The following is a 17,103-nucleotide window of genomic DNA, read 5'->3' as shown; positions in this document are numbered from 1 at the left end:
ATTCCTACTAAGTGTGCTAAGCACTTCAAGACAACAAAGATTAAAGTGCTGAAAGAGTTCTGAATTTGGAAAGCTTAAAACTAGTACAGGATCAGGCTGGGCAAGGTGTCTCACGCCTGTAATCCCAGCACTTTGGGAGGCCGAGGTGGGTGGATCACGAGGTCAGGAGATCGAGACCATCCTGGCTAACATGGTGAAACTCCGTCTCTACTAAAAACACAAAAAAATTAGGCGGACGAGGTGGCGGGCGCCTGTAGTCCCAGCTATTCGGGAGGCTGAGGCAGGAGAATGGCGTGAACCCAGGAGGCAGAGCTTGCAGTGAGCCGAGATTACGCCACTGCACTCCAGCCTGGGCGACAAAGCGAGATTCCATCTCAAAAAAAAAACTAGTACAGGATTGGGAGGCTGAGAGGCGGGCGGATCACGAGGTCAGGAGTTCAAGAGCAGTCTGACCAATATGATGAAATAGTCTCTACTAAAAATTAAAAAATTAGCCGGGCATGGTGGTGCACACCTGTAGTCCCAGCTACTCAGAAGGCTGAGGCAGGAGAATCGCTTGAACCCGAGAGGCAGAGGTTGCAGTGAGCCAAGATCGTGCCACTGCACTCCATCCTAGGCAACAGAGCGAGACTCTGTCTCAAAACAAACAAACAACAACAACAACAAAAACAAACAACAAAAAAAAACTAGTACAGGAAATAAGACGTGTACCTGAATGACTGGCATGCATGGCAGAAAGTGAGAGATAACAGAGTTTTCCAGAATTCCTACCCAGCTAGGAAGATAAGAGAGTTTTATGAAAGTGGCATTTGACTTGGGCCATAAAAGCTTAAAAGGATTTTAATATGGAGACCAAGGAAGAGGAGACTTGTTCTTGGAAAACTAAGGGTGGAGAGACAGAAGGACTTGGGATTGAGAGTCTGAATTCAATTGGCAGCAAGGAGCCGCTGAAAGACCCTGAGGACCATCCTGATCCAGTATGATATTTCTAAAATATACATCTAAGAGATAGATAGTCACAGTGAACCAAGAAGCGGAGAGACTTCTGTCGGTTTGCTAACTAGTCCTCTAAAATCTGTTTTCTGAAACAGTCTATTGTCAAGTAAATTATACTTTAAAATATCTCTAGGCTTCCATTTAATGTTCATCCAAACTGGCATTTAAAGCACGGCAATAGGAAACACTCTCTATGTGAAAAGGAGCTGAATAAACGTGCTGAGAGCTCCCAGCTCGCTAGAAATTCAGGTGAACAGCACAAAGACCTTATTTGCATATGGGGGATCCAGAGAGCCTGTGCAGGGACCCTGGGTTTGGAGGAGACGCTTGTCAAGAGGTGCTGAGAACCCCCCACAAAGGAGGGACTCACACTCATTCCCAGAGGCTTGGGTGACAGTCCGTGGGGTCCCCGTGCAGCTGTGCCTGTGGGAAGCAGGGCTAAGTGGCCCCTCACTCACCGGTAATGTAGAAGGCCTTGTAACGCTCCAGGCGGACAGTCTGCAGGGCTCCAAACTCTCCAGCTGCCCCGCTGTTGGGGTGGAACAGCACCTGAGAAAGGGTGGCAGAGCTTATTAATAGAAAAATTGGCGGAACTCAGTGACTCATGCCTGTAATCCCAATACCTTGGGAGGTGGAAGCAGGAGGATCGCTTGAGCCCAGGAGTTTGAAACCAGCCTGGGCAACACAGCAAGACCCCTCCCTACAAAAAAATACAAAAATTAACCAGGCATAGTGGTGCACACCTGTGGTCCTAGCTACTTGAAAGCTGAGGTGAGAGGACTGTTTGAGCCTGGGAGGTCAACACTGCAGTGAGGTATGATCACACCACTGCACTCCAGCCTGGGTGATAGAGCAAGATCCTGTCTCGAAACAGCAAAAGAAAATAAAACATGCTAGATGATGCTAGATGCTCCCTGGAAAATATTACTGTTTTTTCAGGGTCTGGTCTCCCTATCCCTGTGCCCAAACACACACTGACAGATACAAGCCTGGAGTCCACACCAGCCAGCTCCAGGGAGCCTGTGAAGTTGTTATTTTGCTGGTTAATTGATGGGAGTGGGTTACAACTCTGGAAGAGTAGGCAAAAGGTCTCACTAGGTAGGTCAGATTTCTAGGCCTGAAACCTGCTATGTAATTCACAAAGTCCACATCAAAATGCAAATCAGGGACACCTTGTTCACAAACTGAAAATTTCACGATGACCATGGCAGAGCTTTAAACCAAGCACAGGGTCCTCCAAGTGCAGGGCTCTGTGTGGGGGCACCAGTCACAGGCACACAAGGCCACCCTGCCTGAGTTCCAACCCCTCAGGGTCAGGATGGGCCCTGGGGACTTACTTGTTTTACAAGTATTTCCAGGGGTTCTGATGCAGGTGACCCTCAGATCTCTTTGAAGAAAGGCTTCTTTAGCATCAGGTCAATTTTCCAACTCTCCCTTGAGCAAGGATGGTACAAAAGAAGGCATCCTTGATTTCCGCAGAATCGGGCACAGCCCAGACTCTGGTCACAGACGCCCACAGCTGTGACTCAATCCGACTATATTTGGACTGAGGAAATCTTTCCTCACCAGGTCACAAATAAAAGAATTACCCTACAGAATGGAAACACCTAAATCAGGGTTCTCGAGGGAAGGATGTGAAAGAAAATAAAAGGCCAGTGTCCTTGGTAGGTTGGTGGGTCTGGGCTAAAAGCATGAGACTGCCTTGGTATGAATCACAACTGTATATAGGGCTGGAAAGGCACTTACATGATTCAAAGTTTCCCCGAGACTTAAAAAAAAATGAGAAACATCTGTTGGAGCAGTAAACAGCTGTCCCCCGAGTTTCACAGCTCTGAGAGGATGCTGCCGAGGTGGGGCTCCTCCCCACACCTGCGGCTTCCAGGTTCTCGTGACAATCCCTGCACAAACCCAGGGCGCACATGATGACAGCAGGTTCCTTCCAAACAGGAAAAGAAGTCGTAACTGAAAACCCTCACTTCTTCCATCCCTGCAGAAACCCAAGCCTCTTCACCACAGGAGACTGTTTTGTTTCCTTCTTGAGACAGCAGGAAGTGGGAGACTTGGAAAATCTATTGTCAACTGATATACGATGCACCCGGACGTGCAGAGAATGGGAGTGAAGGCTTTGCTGCTTCAGATCAGTCACAGTACTTGCGTCTCAGTCACAGAAATTCCATGAGGGTGAGCTGCTATATTCCCACTATTTATGTGGCGTTACCAGAGGCAACTTCCAAAATCCACGAGGAAGCAAAACTGTGGGATGGCTCATTCTCAGAAACATAGATGGACTTTGGAGAACTTGTCTATGCATTTTTTTGTTTGTTTGTTTGAGCAGACCCATTATGGCTTTCTTGTTTATATCAACATAGGAAGGAAGTTGTCAAAAGTACACATGAATCACAGCTCTCCAGATGCCTGGTTCAAATTTCAAAGATGACTTTATCTTCTGCAAACTTGTTTTGCCTTCCTGGTGGTCTTTCTTGCTCTATTTTATCTTGTTTTGTTTTTTAAGCACGAGAGAATTCCCTTACCTTAAGTCCTACAGGGTGCTGATATAGCATCCCCTGAAGGTGGGCTTCTTCTCCATTCAGGTGGGGATGCACAGCTACAGCCTCCAAAGCGGGTGGATGGGGGTGGTCAGTTTGCCAGCCACTCCAGATGACATCTCTCGCCACTAGGGGCCTCCCTAAGAGAAGTGATCGGCGTTCTGGACGTTAAAACTCAGCTTGTTTCCTCAATGTATGGCCTCCAGGGGTGTGTCAAGCATTTGATGACCCACAGCAGCCCCAGACTGTGTTAGGCTGGGCAGATGCAGAGCTGTTAGGGGAAACGTTCCTTCGTTGACAATTTCTGGACCTGATCATGACAACCTGGGGCTAAGATACGACCTGACCAGTGATGATGTTACCACCTTCAGCTTCCATCTGGGAGTCAGGAAAGCATAAAGTGGGACCTTGGTGTTAGGCTGTGCAGCCCTCCCCTTCCCAGCCCTCGTCTCTCTCCTGGTGCCCCTCACTGCCTAGACACAGACCCATCAAGATCAGAAGCAGAAGGTTGAGCTGATGCAAGAATATGCAGCATGGTGTCAGCTGCTGTGGTTTTGAACATCACAGAGTCAACGTCCCTAGAGGTTGATGCAGTGGGTTGTAAGAAGACCATCCAGTGTGGAACCGGAGCTCATTATGCACATGACACCTCTCAACTCTCTTGCTTCTCTCCTTAACTCTTGGTTACTTGGTTTGCAACAGGGAAGGACTGGATTGCTGAGAAGCATTGGCATATTGTTTCCAGCTGAATATCCAGGAGTTACTTTGAGCTTCTAGAACTGAAACTGTTTCTAAACCAACCCATATTGGAATCCTTGTAAGCCCAGGATGTATCTGAGGGTGAACACAAATTGTGCTTATTTTAAAATACATATGTACACATGTATGCATGTGTTACAGGCATATGCATCTGTGTACACATATGTATGTGTATATCGATATATGCACATATATGTATGTATACATGTGCATACACGTGCATATAAATATGTGTGTATACCTCTATGTACGTGCCTGGACATATGCATATGTATATATGTATGTGTGTGCATGCATGCGTATACAGATATGTGCATACATATGTACACATGTATAGTGTATGAACATAGTCATATGTATATATGTTTATATAGACACATGCATATGCAAACATGTGTATGCATGTGTGGTGTAAGCATGCATATGCATACATATGTATGCATGTATATATACAGATGTGGATATGCATACATGTATATACATACATGGTACATAAACATGCATATGCAGGCCAGGTGCAGTGGCTCCCGCCTGTAATCCCAGCACTTTGGAAGGCCGAGGCAGGCAGATCGCCTGAGGTCAGGAGTTTGACACCAGCCTGGCCAACATGGTGAACCCTGTCTCTTACTAAAAATACAAAAATTAGCTGGGCGTGGTGGCGGGCGCCTGTAATACCAGCTACTTGAGAGGCTGAGGCAGGAGAATCGCTTGAACCCAGGAGGTGGAGGTTACAGTGAACCAAGATTGTGCAGCTGCACTCCAGCCTGGGCGACAGAGTGAGACTCCGTCTCAAAAAATAAAATAATATAAAATAATAATATAAAATAATATAAAATAAAATAAATAATTGTATGCATATACACGTCTAGAATATGCATATGCACATGTATAATACACACGTATAGACATATGCACACATATGCATACATGTAAGTATATATAGCATATTGTGTGTGTGTGTATATATATAATTCCTCATATTCTTACCTTCTAGCCTCCCCCACAGCTATTCCAAATTTGAGACAATTTACTCTTATTTTTTTAGGCCTATTACTTTGCTTTGATAGAGAGGACTGACTAGAGAAGACCAAACCCAAATTCAGGTCCGGCAACTACCCATGTTGTCCTCAAACTTCAGAATCTTATCTCAAGTGTCTTCACTGACACTGCAGGCATGTTCTGGGAGACTGAGTGTGACCCACAGGTGCCAGCCCTGTGTGCTTTTAACCTTGAAGATACCATCAGCTGCTTCCCACAAGCAGTAAGCATGGCTGTTTCTTTCTGGGCCATGGGGTGTGGTTAGGGAGCAAATCAGTCCTGACTCCAGCTGCATTAACCATGCCATCATACATCCCCACGACGATGCTGTGACTTGTATCTGGTTTTCCAATCTGGTTCCTGGGCCTAACCCTGCTGGGCACTAGTTAGGATGGGGTCTCTATGAGCCTGCGCAAAACTCCAGTTAGAGCAAGAGCAGAGTTCTCCCGTCTGAGAAAGGAAGTTAGTACATGAAGGAGCTGGCTCCCACAGGCAGTACCGACAACGTCAAGGAGACCACAGTCCTTGAAGCACTTCCTGATGACCCCAATTATTCCTAGCAGCCATGGTAATAAACACTCCGGAGCACCTCTCCAATGACGTCTGTGACAACCCTCCAGGGTCACATACTGCTAACTTCCAACCTCAAGGCGGAAACCATCTTCCTGCCTGGCTGCTCCTGCTTAGGGAGAAGGGCTAGGTCTGGAAGGGTCTGCAGCTCTAGGGGGCAGATATTCTGGGGAGAAGCAGGACTTCAGAACACCTCTCAGGCCTCATCCAACAACCCCTAAAAACTGCATTAATATGCGCAGAAGCGCCGATGTACCATAGAAGACCCAGGTTCTGGTTTGCTGGGGGAGGCTGGGTGGGAAGGGCAGCTTTGGTAACTACCAGCCACAGGACACTTGTGTACATTTGAGTCACTTCCATGTGACCCTTAGCAAAGACATAAATAGACCCTTTGATGTGTGGGTCCCTCACCAAGAAGCCATGCATTTGCAGGGCGTTGCAGAGGGGACTCTGTGCTCCTTCCGCCTCCTTGCCTCCTCCTGCTTCCTCTTCCTTTTGGTGAAAGGAAAACACAGGGAAATGACAAGGAAAGGCCATGAGGTCTGACATTTCCTGGCTGTCACTGCCAATGAGTGCTTCAGAGTGCAAAGAAGGGACACTGAGGAGGTGACACTGGGAAGTGGAAGCCCAAAGCCATTGCCAAGGACTGCTTGGTCAAGAACAGGCTGCAGGTTGGATACAGTGGCTCACACCTGTAATCCCAGCACTTTGAGAGACCAAGGCGGGCTGATCACTTGAGGTCAGGAGTTCGAGACCAGCCTGGTCAAGATGGTGAAACCTCACCTATACTAAAGATACAAAAATTAGCTGAGCATGGTGGCATGGGCCTGTAGTCCCAGGTACTTGGGAGGCTGAGGCAGCAGAATTGCTTGAACCCGGGAGGCGGAGGTTGCAGTGAGCTGAGATCACACCACTGCACTCCAGCCTGGGCGACAGAGCAAGACTCCATCTCAAAAAAAAAAAAAAAAAAAAAAAAAAAAAAACAGGCTGCCAAGAGTATGCTGAGCCCTCTGGAGCTGGGAGAATGTTGGATGTAAGGCCCTTGCTGGACCTGCTGTCCAAAGGGTCTTTCACTCATTTGTTCATTTGTTCCTTCATTGGTTCATCCAGTTTGCGTGGACTGAAATGCTGGCTGACTTGCAGGCAGTGAGAACTCAGAGCTCAACTCAACGGCTCAGATTCTTGCCCTCAAGAAGCTTCCATTCTAGAGGGTGAGGCTCACAATAAACAAGTTGCAGACACTAGTCAGTCATCTCATCCAACAAAACATACTGGGTAGCTATGTTATTAAATTAAATACATGCAGGAAAAGAAATTGCCCATTATAGGGAATGAGAACCTATATACACCCACCCTAAGCCAAATTGTTAAATATTAATCTGGACTGGGGGTTGGGGGTAGAAAGAGGCTCATCTCAAATGCTTCACCTTTTGGGGTCTGAACCAGCCACTTGCTGGCGGCAACCTCCGCCTCCCAGGTTCAAGCGATTCTGCTGCCTCAGCCTCCCAAGTAGCTGGGACTACAGGCCCATGCCACCATGCTCAGCTAATTTTTGTATCTTTAGTATAGGCGAGGTTTCACCATCTTGGCCAGGCTGGTCTGGAACTCCTGACCTCAAGTGATCAGCCTGCCTTGGTCTCCTAAAGTGCTGGGATTACAGGCGTGAGCCACTGTATCCGACCTGCAGCCTGTTCTTGACCATCTTCTGAGGATGGTTCTGTCTGCACAGAGGTGAGAGGCAGCAGACCAGCCTCCTAAAGAGCCTACGTGTGGGCAAGTACCTCCTCCACTTACCCTGTGCCCAGGCTGCGACCGGCCAAAAACCACCTCGGAGATATCCACACCATCAAAGCGCCGTCCTTGAGGTAAGCTGGCCTGGGCCAGGGCTACCACAGTCGGAAAAATGTCCAGCACGCTGCAGAAATAACAAGACTGAGTTGGCCCCAGCTCTTCTGACTCGCTCCCTGACCCTGCGTGTCAATACCCACCTGAACCAGGCCAGAGCAAGCACCGACAGCCTCTCCTATGGCCTGGCTTACCTTCTCTACCTGCTTGTTTTTCCTTTCAGTTCCACCTGGATTTCTGCTCCTACAAGAGGCAGAATGGTGCAGCGGTTCAGCACCCAGGCTCTGCAGCCAGCTGTTGCCTGGGCTCAAATTCCAGCTCTGCCACATGTCTAGCTTCTCAATGCCTCAGTTTTCAATTCTCTAAGATGGGTATGATATTTTAATAATACAGTAGTCCCCCCTTATCAGAGAGAGACACATTCTAAGGGCCTCAGTGAATGCCTGGAACCTGGGATTGTACCGAACCTGATTGCCATAAATCGAACATGTTTATTCATTATTTTTTTTAAAGACAGGGTCTTGCTCTGTCATCCAGGCTGGAGTGCAGTGGTGTGATCATAACTCACTGTAACCTTGAACTCCTGGGCTGAAGTAATTCTCGTCTGACTTCAAGAGTAGCTGGGACTACAAGCATGTACCACCACACCTACAAAATTTCTTTGTTGTTTTATTGATTTTTATTTATTTATTTATTTATTTATTTATTTATTTTTTGTAGAGACAAGGTCTTGCCATGTTGCCTAGGCTGGTTTCAAACTCCTGGCTTCAGGTGATTCTCCTGCCTCAGCCTCCCAAAGTGTTGGGATTGCAGACATGAGCCACTGCTCCCAATCAGAACACGTTTCTGTTCATGTCTTCCACTCACAAATGTAATGACTTTTCCATCTTAACTAAGTACTTACCATGAACTGTGGCCATAACTTTTGCAGTTTGAGGTGCAACAGCAAAATTAGCACAAATTTCTTTTTCCTTCTTTACAATTTCATGGATAGGAAATTCATTCTTGGTGGTTTATGCCTGTAATCTCAGCACTTTGGGAGGTCGAGGTGGGCGGATCAGTTGATTTTGTTCTGACGTGAACAAAATCCACCAAAATGTGAATAAAGGCTGAACAACAGCCATGTGAACAATGGCTGGTTTGAGACCAGCCTGGGCAATAGGGCAAAATCCCATCTCTACCAAAAAAAACAAAAAGAAAAAACAAAAAAATAGAAGATTCATTCTCACTATAGATCTTAACGACCTCAGTATATAATTTCTTTTTCTTTCCTTTTTTCTTTTTTTTTTTTTTTTGAGATGGAGTCTTGCTCTGTTGCCCAGGCTGGATGTGCAGTGGTGCAAACTTGGCTCACTGCAGCCTCTGCCTCCAGGGTTCAAGTGATTCTCCTGCATCAGCCTCCTAAGTAGTTGGGTCTACATGTGCATGCCACCACACCCAGCTAATTTTTGTATTTTTAGTAGAGATGGGGTTTCCGCCGTGTTGGCCAGGTTGGTCTCAAACTCCTGACCTCAAGTGAACCACCTGCCTTGGCCTCCCAAAGTGCTGAGATTACAGGCAGGAGCCACTGCGCTCAGCCTTCTTTCCTTATTAAGTCAAGAACTTCACCTTTCACTTAAAGGAAGCACATTTCGGCTTCTCTTTGGCATATTCAAATTGCCCGCACCACTGCTCTTGCACTTTGGGGCCATTAGTAAGTAAAAATAAGTGTGACTGGAACACAAGCCCTGTTATATCTCGACAATCAATCTGATAACTGAGATGGCTACTAAGTGACTAGCAGGCAGGTAGCGTATACAGCGTGGATCCGCCAGACAAAGGGCTGACTCATCCTGGGTGTTACGGGCTGGGATGGTGCCAGACTTCACCACACTCCTCAGAATGTGCACAATTTAAAACTTAGATTCATTTCTATAATTTTCCATTTAATATTTTTAGACCATGGTTGATCACAGGTAACTAAAACTGCAGAAAGTGAAACTGTGGATAAAGGAGGACTGCTGTATTGGTACCAGCTCACAGATGGTTGTGTGCATGAAACATACATGTAAGGCACAGAGGAGAAGACCTGGCACTCAGAAAGTACTCACTGGATGTTTGCGTCTTAATGATTCACAAGGGTAATCCCTGTGAGCCCACCTAAGAACTGAGGGGTTCTACCTGTCACCAGCTTGGTGACAGCCATTTGCTTAGAGGAAATAGTGTGGGACAGGTGTCCACAAGAGAATATTCACTGCATTTTCCATTGGGCGGGTCTCTGTGTTATAAAAGATTTAGTTTTTGTTCAAAATGCCATGATATGTGAAACATTTCACCCGCTTTATTTTAGCTCTTTTAGTCCATTACAAAGTAGTGAATGTGGCCAGGTGCGGTGCCTCACGCCTGTAATCCCAACACTTTGGGAGGCTGAGGTGGGTGGATCACCTGAGGTCAGAAGTTTGAGACCAGCCTGGCCAACATGGCAAAACCCTGTCTCTAGTAAAAATACAAAAATTAGCTGAGTTTGGTGGCACATACCTGTAATCCCAGCTACTTGGGAGGCTGAGGCAGGTGAATGGCTTGAACCTGGGAGGTGGAGGTTGCAGTGAGCCGAGATTGCACCACTGCACTCCAGCCTGGGTGAAAGAGCAAGACTCTGTCTCCAAAAGTAAATAAATTAATAAAAATAGTGAATGTTTATGGTAGAAAAACTGAGAGCATCCGGAAATATAAAAGAGAGAACAACACACACTTAGTCCATCACCCAAAGGCAGCCATTGTTCATATTTTAGTGGATTTTGTTCATGTGATTTTTTTTTTTAAGTCATATGGTGCAAGGTTACTCTACCTATGGCACATCTTCCTCCAGCCTGTTGTGCTCATGTTGGGGGGAAAAAAGTCTTCCGCAAGAACAGAGAGGCTGCCCCTTCAACAGAGCCGTTTATATGATGGCCAGGCCAACTGGAAGTCAGCAGGGCTTACTGGAGCCAGGAGGGCTGAGCTAATGGGAAGCCGGACTTTCCCAAGGAAGAGGCCCTGGTAGCCCTGAGGCTGGGCGCAGCAGCAGACTTCAGGCTTTTGCAGGCACCATTCACCGGGAAGCCTCCAGGGCCACAGATCCCCACTTTCCCCAATCTGATATCTGAGGGGCTAGGGGGATATCCGCCCTCTAAGGGGGCTGCAGAAAGGACCTGCTCTGAGGCTCTGTCTCCTGTTGGCCACCTCCTTCTCCTCTCCAGGGCTCTACCTACAACCCCAGGCAGAATCTCTCCATTGACTACAGTACAGAGTGTTTCTGTTTGCCTTTGGCTTCCACAGTCCATGGAGCTGGTGGCTTATCTCTTAAGAAACAAGCTCCAGGACCTGGCACCCCACTCTGATGCATAGTCAAGAATGCAGAGTCAGCACTTGCAGAGCACGGAACAGTCCAGAAACCTGTCCAGAGTCCAAGGTTCCTGCCACAAACCGGAAAGCAAAGAGGACCACAAAGCAGTCTGAAAAGGCCGCGGTGGTTTGGAGCTGTTTGCTCGAGTTTTCTCTAAATTGTGCCCCTAAAAGAGATCAGCATCACAGATGGGTCAAATCAGTCAGCAAGAGAAACAGGATCTGCGTTCGATTTTGGAAAGTATTGTGTACTTTCTTTTTCCATCTGATTTCCCCCCACTACTCTCTCCTGAGGTTTAGCATCCTAATTATATAGCACTAAGTCTAATGTTCACGGAATCCTAATGTCTCAGACTTTGGCAAGAACTTCAGAGGTACCTAGTCCACCCGGAGCACAAAGAAAGCTTCTCGCCCATGAGAAAAGCTTCAACATGTCCAGTGACTCAGGCCACTCAAGGCAGCCCCATCCCGATTTGGCAAGCTTGGGCTGTCAAATAGCCCTTCTAAGTAACAGAAAAAGCCAAGCCCCTGAGCTTAGCCCTGGAAAAGGGAGACAGTCCCTGGCACATGCAGCCCAGTGTCATCCCAGGGCTGGGCCTCCAGCCTACATGAGAACTTGAAGAAAGCATCCGCCCTACTAAGGCTACCAAGGGCACCCCAGCTACTCCAAACCTCAAACCCCACCAAAGAAATTGGGCCTGGGAGTCTTTAAAACCTTGGAGAAAGAGACAAAATAAATACAAACCTATACTTTAAAGTTTCCCCTGTTTGTTTCGATGCCCGGCTTTTGGCAGAGCCACGTTGCAGCTTTCATGGGACCTGGGCACTTCTGCCTTCGTGGGTCTCTTCCTTCATTAAAAAAAAAAAAAAAAAAAGGACCAGGCACAGTGGCTCACACTTGTAATCTCAGCACTTTGGGAGGCGGAGGAGGGTGAATCACCGAGGTCAGGAGTTCCAGACCAGCCTGGCCAACATGGTGAATCCCTGTCTGTACTAAAAATACAAAATAAATTAGCCAGGCATGGTGGCAGGCACCTGTAATCCCAGCTACCCGGGAGGCTGAGGCAGGAGAATCGCTTGAACCCAGGAGGTGGAGGTTGCAGTGATCCGAGATCGTGCCATTGCACTCCAGCCTGAGTGACAAGAGGGAAACTCCATCTTAAAAAAAAAAAAAATTCCAAAATTCCATGGACTCTGGCACTATGCCTCATGGGTCGGATGGAGAAGCGGTTCCCGGCCTCTGATGGGATGAAACCCCACTTCAGTGGGCTTTTTGGTTGTGACAAGGGCAGTCACGAACCCATTTGTGATGACAGGAGAGGGCTGAGACTGCTCTGCACAATGGCACAAAAGGCTGTCCTCAGAGTGGGCAGGGTGACATCTTTGCAGGTGGCATTGCCCTTATGAAAATATGGGCTTTTTCGTTCCTGTAGCTCTGGCCAGCCCAGGCTCTGAAGGTTGTTCGTAGGAAGGGTGCATATTTGTGTTCTTATCCAAGGGGTTGCTGAAGGATCCTAGGAGTGGAGATGGGGCAGTGGTGGTGAGGAGGATGCAGAAAGGCCTGGCCTGCCAGGCAGATCATTTGAGGTCAGGAGTTCGAGACCAGCCTGGCCAACATGATAAAACCCTGTCTCTACTAAAAAGACAAAAATTAGCCGGGCGTGGTGGCGCATACCTGTAGTCCCAGCTACTGGGGAGACTGAGGCAGGAGAATCACTTGAACCCGAGAAGCAGAGGCTGCAGTGAGCCGAGATCACATCATTGCACTCCAGTCTGGGCGACAAGAGTGAAAGTCCATCTCAAAAAAAAAAAGAAAGAAAGAAAGAAAGGCCTGGCCTGCTGGACCCCAAGGTGTGCAGGTTGGGGGTAGGGAAAGGGGAGTGGAAGGCCAACAGGGGGGCTAGTTCCAGAAGGAACCACATGGACTTCAGGATGCATAGTATGGGAACTGAGGTGCTGCGCTGGGCAGCCCTGGGGTGGAAGGCATCCCAGGATGAAGGCAGGGGACAGACAAGCTGAGAACATTTTATCTGGAAAAAAGGTGGATCTGATCTAAGGACAGCAAGCGAGAGGCAGGAGGGGTTTGCTTGGGGATGGATTGGAGGCGCTTGGACCTGGACAGAGACAGAGGCTTTGTGTTCATCTCTCCTGAGTGAGGGCACAAAGAGAACTTCCTCTGAAGAAGAGGAAGGGACAGGGAACAGTAGGGATCATCCCTAGGCCGTGGGAGCAGTTCTTTCTTAGCACTGAGTTGTAAATTTCTTTCTGCATTTAGTTTTAACTTTTTTCCTGCATTGTTCTTCCCTGTCATTATCCCCGAGAAAAGTGAGGTGCCCAACCCTTCCTGGTCTCAGCCGTGGAGATATGAGGGGCGAGCCTCATATGCTCACATTTGATGGGCAGCTTCCCTGGCACCAAAGCCAGCATAGCCCCAACCACACTGATTTCAGGGAGAACCGGGGTCGCAGGGGTCCCAGAGCATCAGGGGATGCCCCCCAGCAAACCAAGCGCTTCTTACAGAGTAAAGAGAGCTGCCAAGAGTGGGGGTGGGGGTGAGACCACCTCCACCAACCACCACCACTCACTGCCAGATCCAGGGAGGAGGAGAGGACTTGGAAAGGGGACATGTGGTTAGGCCCTGCCTAGAGGTGACAGCTAAACCACAAGACACTGATGTGAGCACAGCCTCATCGTAGCTTTTACTTCCAAGACCTGTGCCTCAAGACAGGCCAGAACCAGCTGAATCCCTCTTCCACACACCTGACTGTCTTTCAGAGCCATGAGGTAGCCCAGGGAATTACCTGTTCTGGCTACACAGCAGCTTTAGCTGTTTTACTCTTTTTTTTTTTTTTTTTTTTTTTTTTTGAGACAGAGTCTCACTGTCACCCAGGCTGGAGTGCAATGGTGCAATCTTGGCTCACTGCAACCTCCGCCTCTTGGGTTCAAGCAATTCTCCTGCCTCAGGCTCCTGAGTAGCTGGGATTACAGGCACGTGCCACCACGCCCGGCTAATTTTTGTATTTTTAGTAGAGACGGGGTTTCACCATGTTGGTCAGGCTGGTCTCGAACTCCTGACCTCGTGATCCACCCACCTCGGCCTCCCAAAGTGCTGGGATTACAGGCGTGAGCCACCACGTCCAGCCTTAGCTGTTTTTCAAATAAGATTGTTTCAAGTCCTTTTAGCCATTCTGGTCACCTCATACTTGCCCCAGTTCATCTCTGAAGGATCGATCCTCATTTGGAGCAGAGGTAGGGGTCTCCCAGCTCAGAGGCAGAGCAGGCCCTTCCCCTTCTTGTATATGGCTAAGAGAGCTTCCGCTAAAGCCGCAGTTCTCAGCCAGAGTGAGTTCATTCTCCCCGGGGACATTTGCACTGTCTGGAAACGTTTTAATTGTACAACTTAGGGGGTGGGCTGGGGAAACGATTGGCATCTAATGGGCAGAAGCCAGGGCTGCTGCTAAACATCCTATAAAGCACACAGGACAGTCCTCCAAAACGAAGAGTGATCCAGCCCAAAATGCCGACCATGCCACGGTTGGGAAAGCCTGCAGCACAGTTTTAGGTTAAAACTACTGAAACTTTTTCCCATGTGCTGGCAAAGCCCTGCCCTCCCGTGTGCTGGCAAAGCCCTGCCCTCCTGAAGGTAAGGTAGCCCCTAAACAAAGAGCTTTCTCTCTGGTCTGCTCATGACTGCTACCTCCCCAGTCCCTGGAGTAATGATTGACCCATAGTTGGACATGGCAATAAATATCTGTGGAATAAATGCATTTTCCCCATTCTGTACTTGTGTCTGTGGAGGCAGGTCATGTGCAAGACCCTTCTTTCATCTTATGACATCACCCAGGTACACACCGATATTAACATTGGTTATCTCTAAAACCAATGGGATCCATGTGAATGGATCCCCCGCCCCTCTCCCACACATTCTCTTTTACTTTTCTGTATTCATATTCATATCAGCTTGACCACTCTCTGATGCTCATAATTCCTCAGGGCCTCAAGGATATAGGTTTAAGGGACTCTGGCTTTAGCTCTTAGTGGCTTAAGGGAGTTATCTCTGATCTGGAAGATCTATATTCCTCAAGCAATAAAACAAGAGTAGGTGATATGCAGTCTGGGCGGAGGGTGCTGGGCTGGGCTCCCAACAACATGAAGCATTAGCATCAATGTCTTGAATTTGGATCATGGTACCATTCTCTATCAAGCTGACCCTGAGGTGTCAAGGGAAAGAGAAACACACACACATAGCCTGTCCAGGCAGTAGGAAACTCTGCCCAAATTTGCTTAACATGGATTCACATGGGAAATAGCAAGAGGGTAAAACTATAGAGGTAAAACTGGCTGGCTGAAATCCAGCCTAATTTAACACCAAAAACTAGCCTTGGCTGTGTGTGATGGCTCATGCCTGTAATCCCAGAGCTTTGGGAGGCTCAGGAGGGAAGAGTGCTTGGGGCCAGGAGTTCAACACCAGCCTGGGCAACATTAAGAGTCCCCATCCCTACAAAAAATTAAAAAATTAGCCAGGCATAGTGGCGCATGCCTGTAGTCCCAGCTACTTGGGAGGCTGAGATGGGAGGATTACACAAACCCAGGAGTTCAAGGCTGCAGTGAGCTATGATCTTGGCACTGCACTACAGTCTGGGCGACAGAGTGAGACCCTGTCTCTTAAAAAAATAAATTAAATAAAATGTATATGTGTGTGTGTGTGTGAGTGATACACTATATATTAGGTTGGTGCAAAAGTCATTGCGGTTTTTGCTACTAAAAGTAATGGCAAAAACTACAATGACTTTCGCACCAACCTAATGTGTCTCCTAGGAGGTACTGATACGGTGTATTGGTATTGTCCTGGTACAGTTCTGGGGCCCTCGGGCAGACACGGCCTTGTACCAAGAACTCGCTGCCTTGGGTCACCAAACCATCCCCTCAGTCAGTTGTCTCCTCTAAGGCCCTACATTATCAACGAGATGAGGCAGTTTTATTATGATTGACTGTAGGTGCAAACACCATTCTCCAATGAGAAACCACTGCTTGGCTTTCTGTGAAGCAACTTGAGAGACGGCTGAGTTACTTGTCCATGTGCAGCCTGGCCCGTGAACACTTGGTCCCTCTTGATAAGCACTTTGACTACACCAAGTCAGCCCTGTAAAAGCAGCCTGCCTGGCCCTTTTCCCAGGCAGCCTGACATCACAGATTCCAGGCTCTGCTGTTGTTGTCACACCTGCTGGTACCCGCTGACAGCACGCTGCCCCCTCCTGACTGTACAGGGCTGACCCGGAATTCCTGGGGGCCCCACAGGCTGCCAGGGGTGATGCCCACCCACCCCATACTTTGGCCCTGAAAGCTGTTTACCCTTTTCCCCTGGACTTCGAGTCTCTCCCCTCCTCCCCATTGGATCTAGGGAAGTCAGAGGGTGCCAATGAAGCTTGCCTGCCTCTACTCAGCTGTGTTCTTTACACCAGAACTCATTGGGCTAATGGCAAAGAACCTTTGGAATTAGGAAATCGGTCTTTAACCAGCAGTTTTCTGAGCACATGAATGAGCACAGGGTTCTATGGAGGGTTCCCCTTGTTAGTGAACACAGGGCAGAACCACAGAGAGGAAGGCCCTGTCTGAATTAGTGAAACGTCCCCAGGATAAGTCATGGTTCCATAGCTAGGAAGACGTTGTTTTCACATAGACGCTGCACAGCCAAGTTCTTTGCCACGGAGATGGCCTCCTGGATCTGCCTTAAGGCGGCGATAAGAGTAATGGTGAGACATCACATTTACCTGATGTGATGGGTCTGCAGTGAGCTATGCAGTGAGCTTCCTTCTAATAAAGGAAGCACCCAGACACTCAGCTCATTAAGAAGCTTCATGGCCAGAGGCAGGAGGAATGTCTTCACCTAAGGATTCATTATTTCCCCAATGGCCTGGAGGGGCCACCTTTCTTCTCCACCCTCCTCCAGGGAAAGTGGACATCTGGACTCCTTTCTTGGGGCCAT

General features: G+C 48.1%; 1 protein-coding gene across 5 annotated transcripts in view; it reads right to left on the bottom strand.

Annotated features, from left to right (window-relative positions):
- The window catches only part of ARSG (arylsulfatase G), a 151,002-nt gene that overhangs the window by 12,212 nt on the left and 121,687 nt on the right, over positions 1–17,103 (bottom strand). For all 5 annotated transcript variants that reach the window (XM_063718916.1, XM_024234748.3, XM_054537311.2 and 2 more), the window contains exons 10-11: positions 7,704–7,824; positions 1,455–1,545 (exon numbers count right to left, since the gene is read on the bottom strand). In XM_063718916.1, coding sequence (XP_063574986.1) covers positions 1,455–1,545; positions 7,704–7,824 — 212 coding nt within the window. The remainder of the gene's footprint in view (positions 1–1,454; positions 1,546–7,703; positions 7,825–17,103) is intronic.

Source organism: Pongo abelii, chromosome 19, assembly GCF_028885655.2.
Source record: "Pongo abelii isolate AG06213 chromosome 19, NHGRI_mPonAbe1-v2.0_pri, whole genome shotgun sequence".
NCBI classification, from domain to species: domain Eukaryota; kingdom Metazoa; phylum Chordata; class Mammalia; order Primates; family Hominidae; genus Pongo; species Pongo abelii.
Note: the sequence above shows the minus strand (reverse complement) of the source record. Positions and strands in the feature narration are given on the sequence as shown.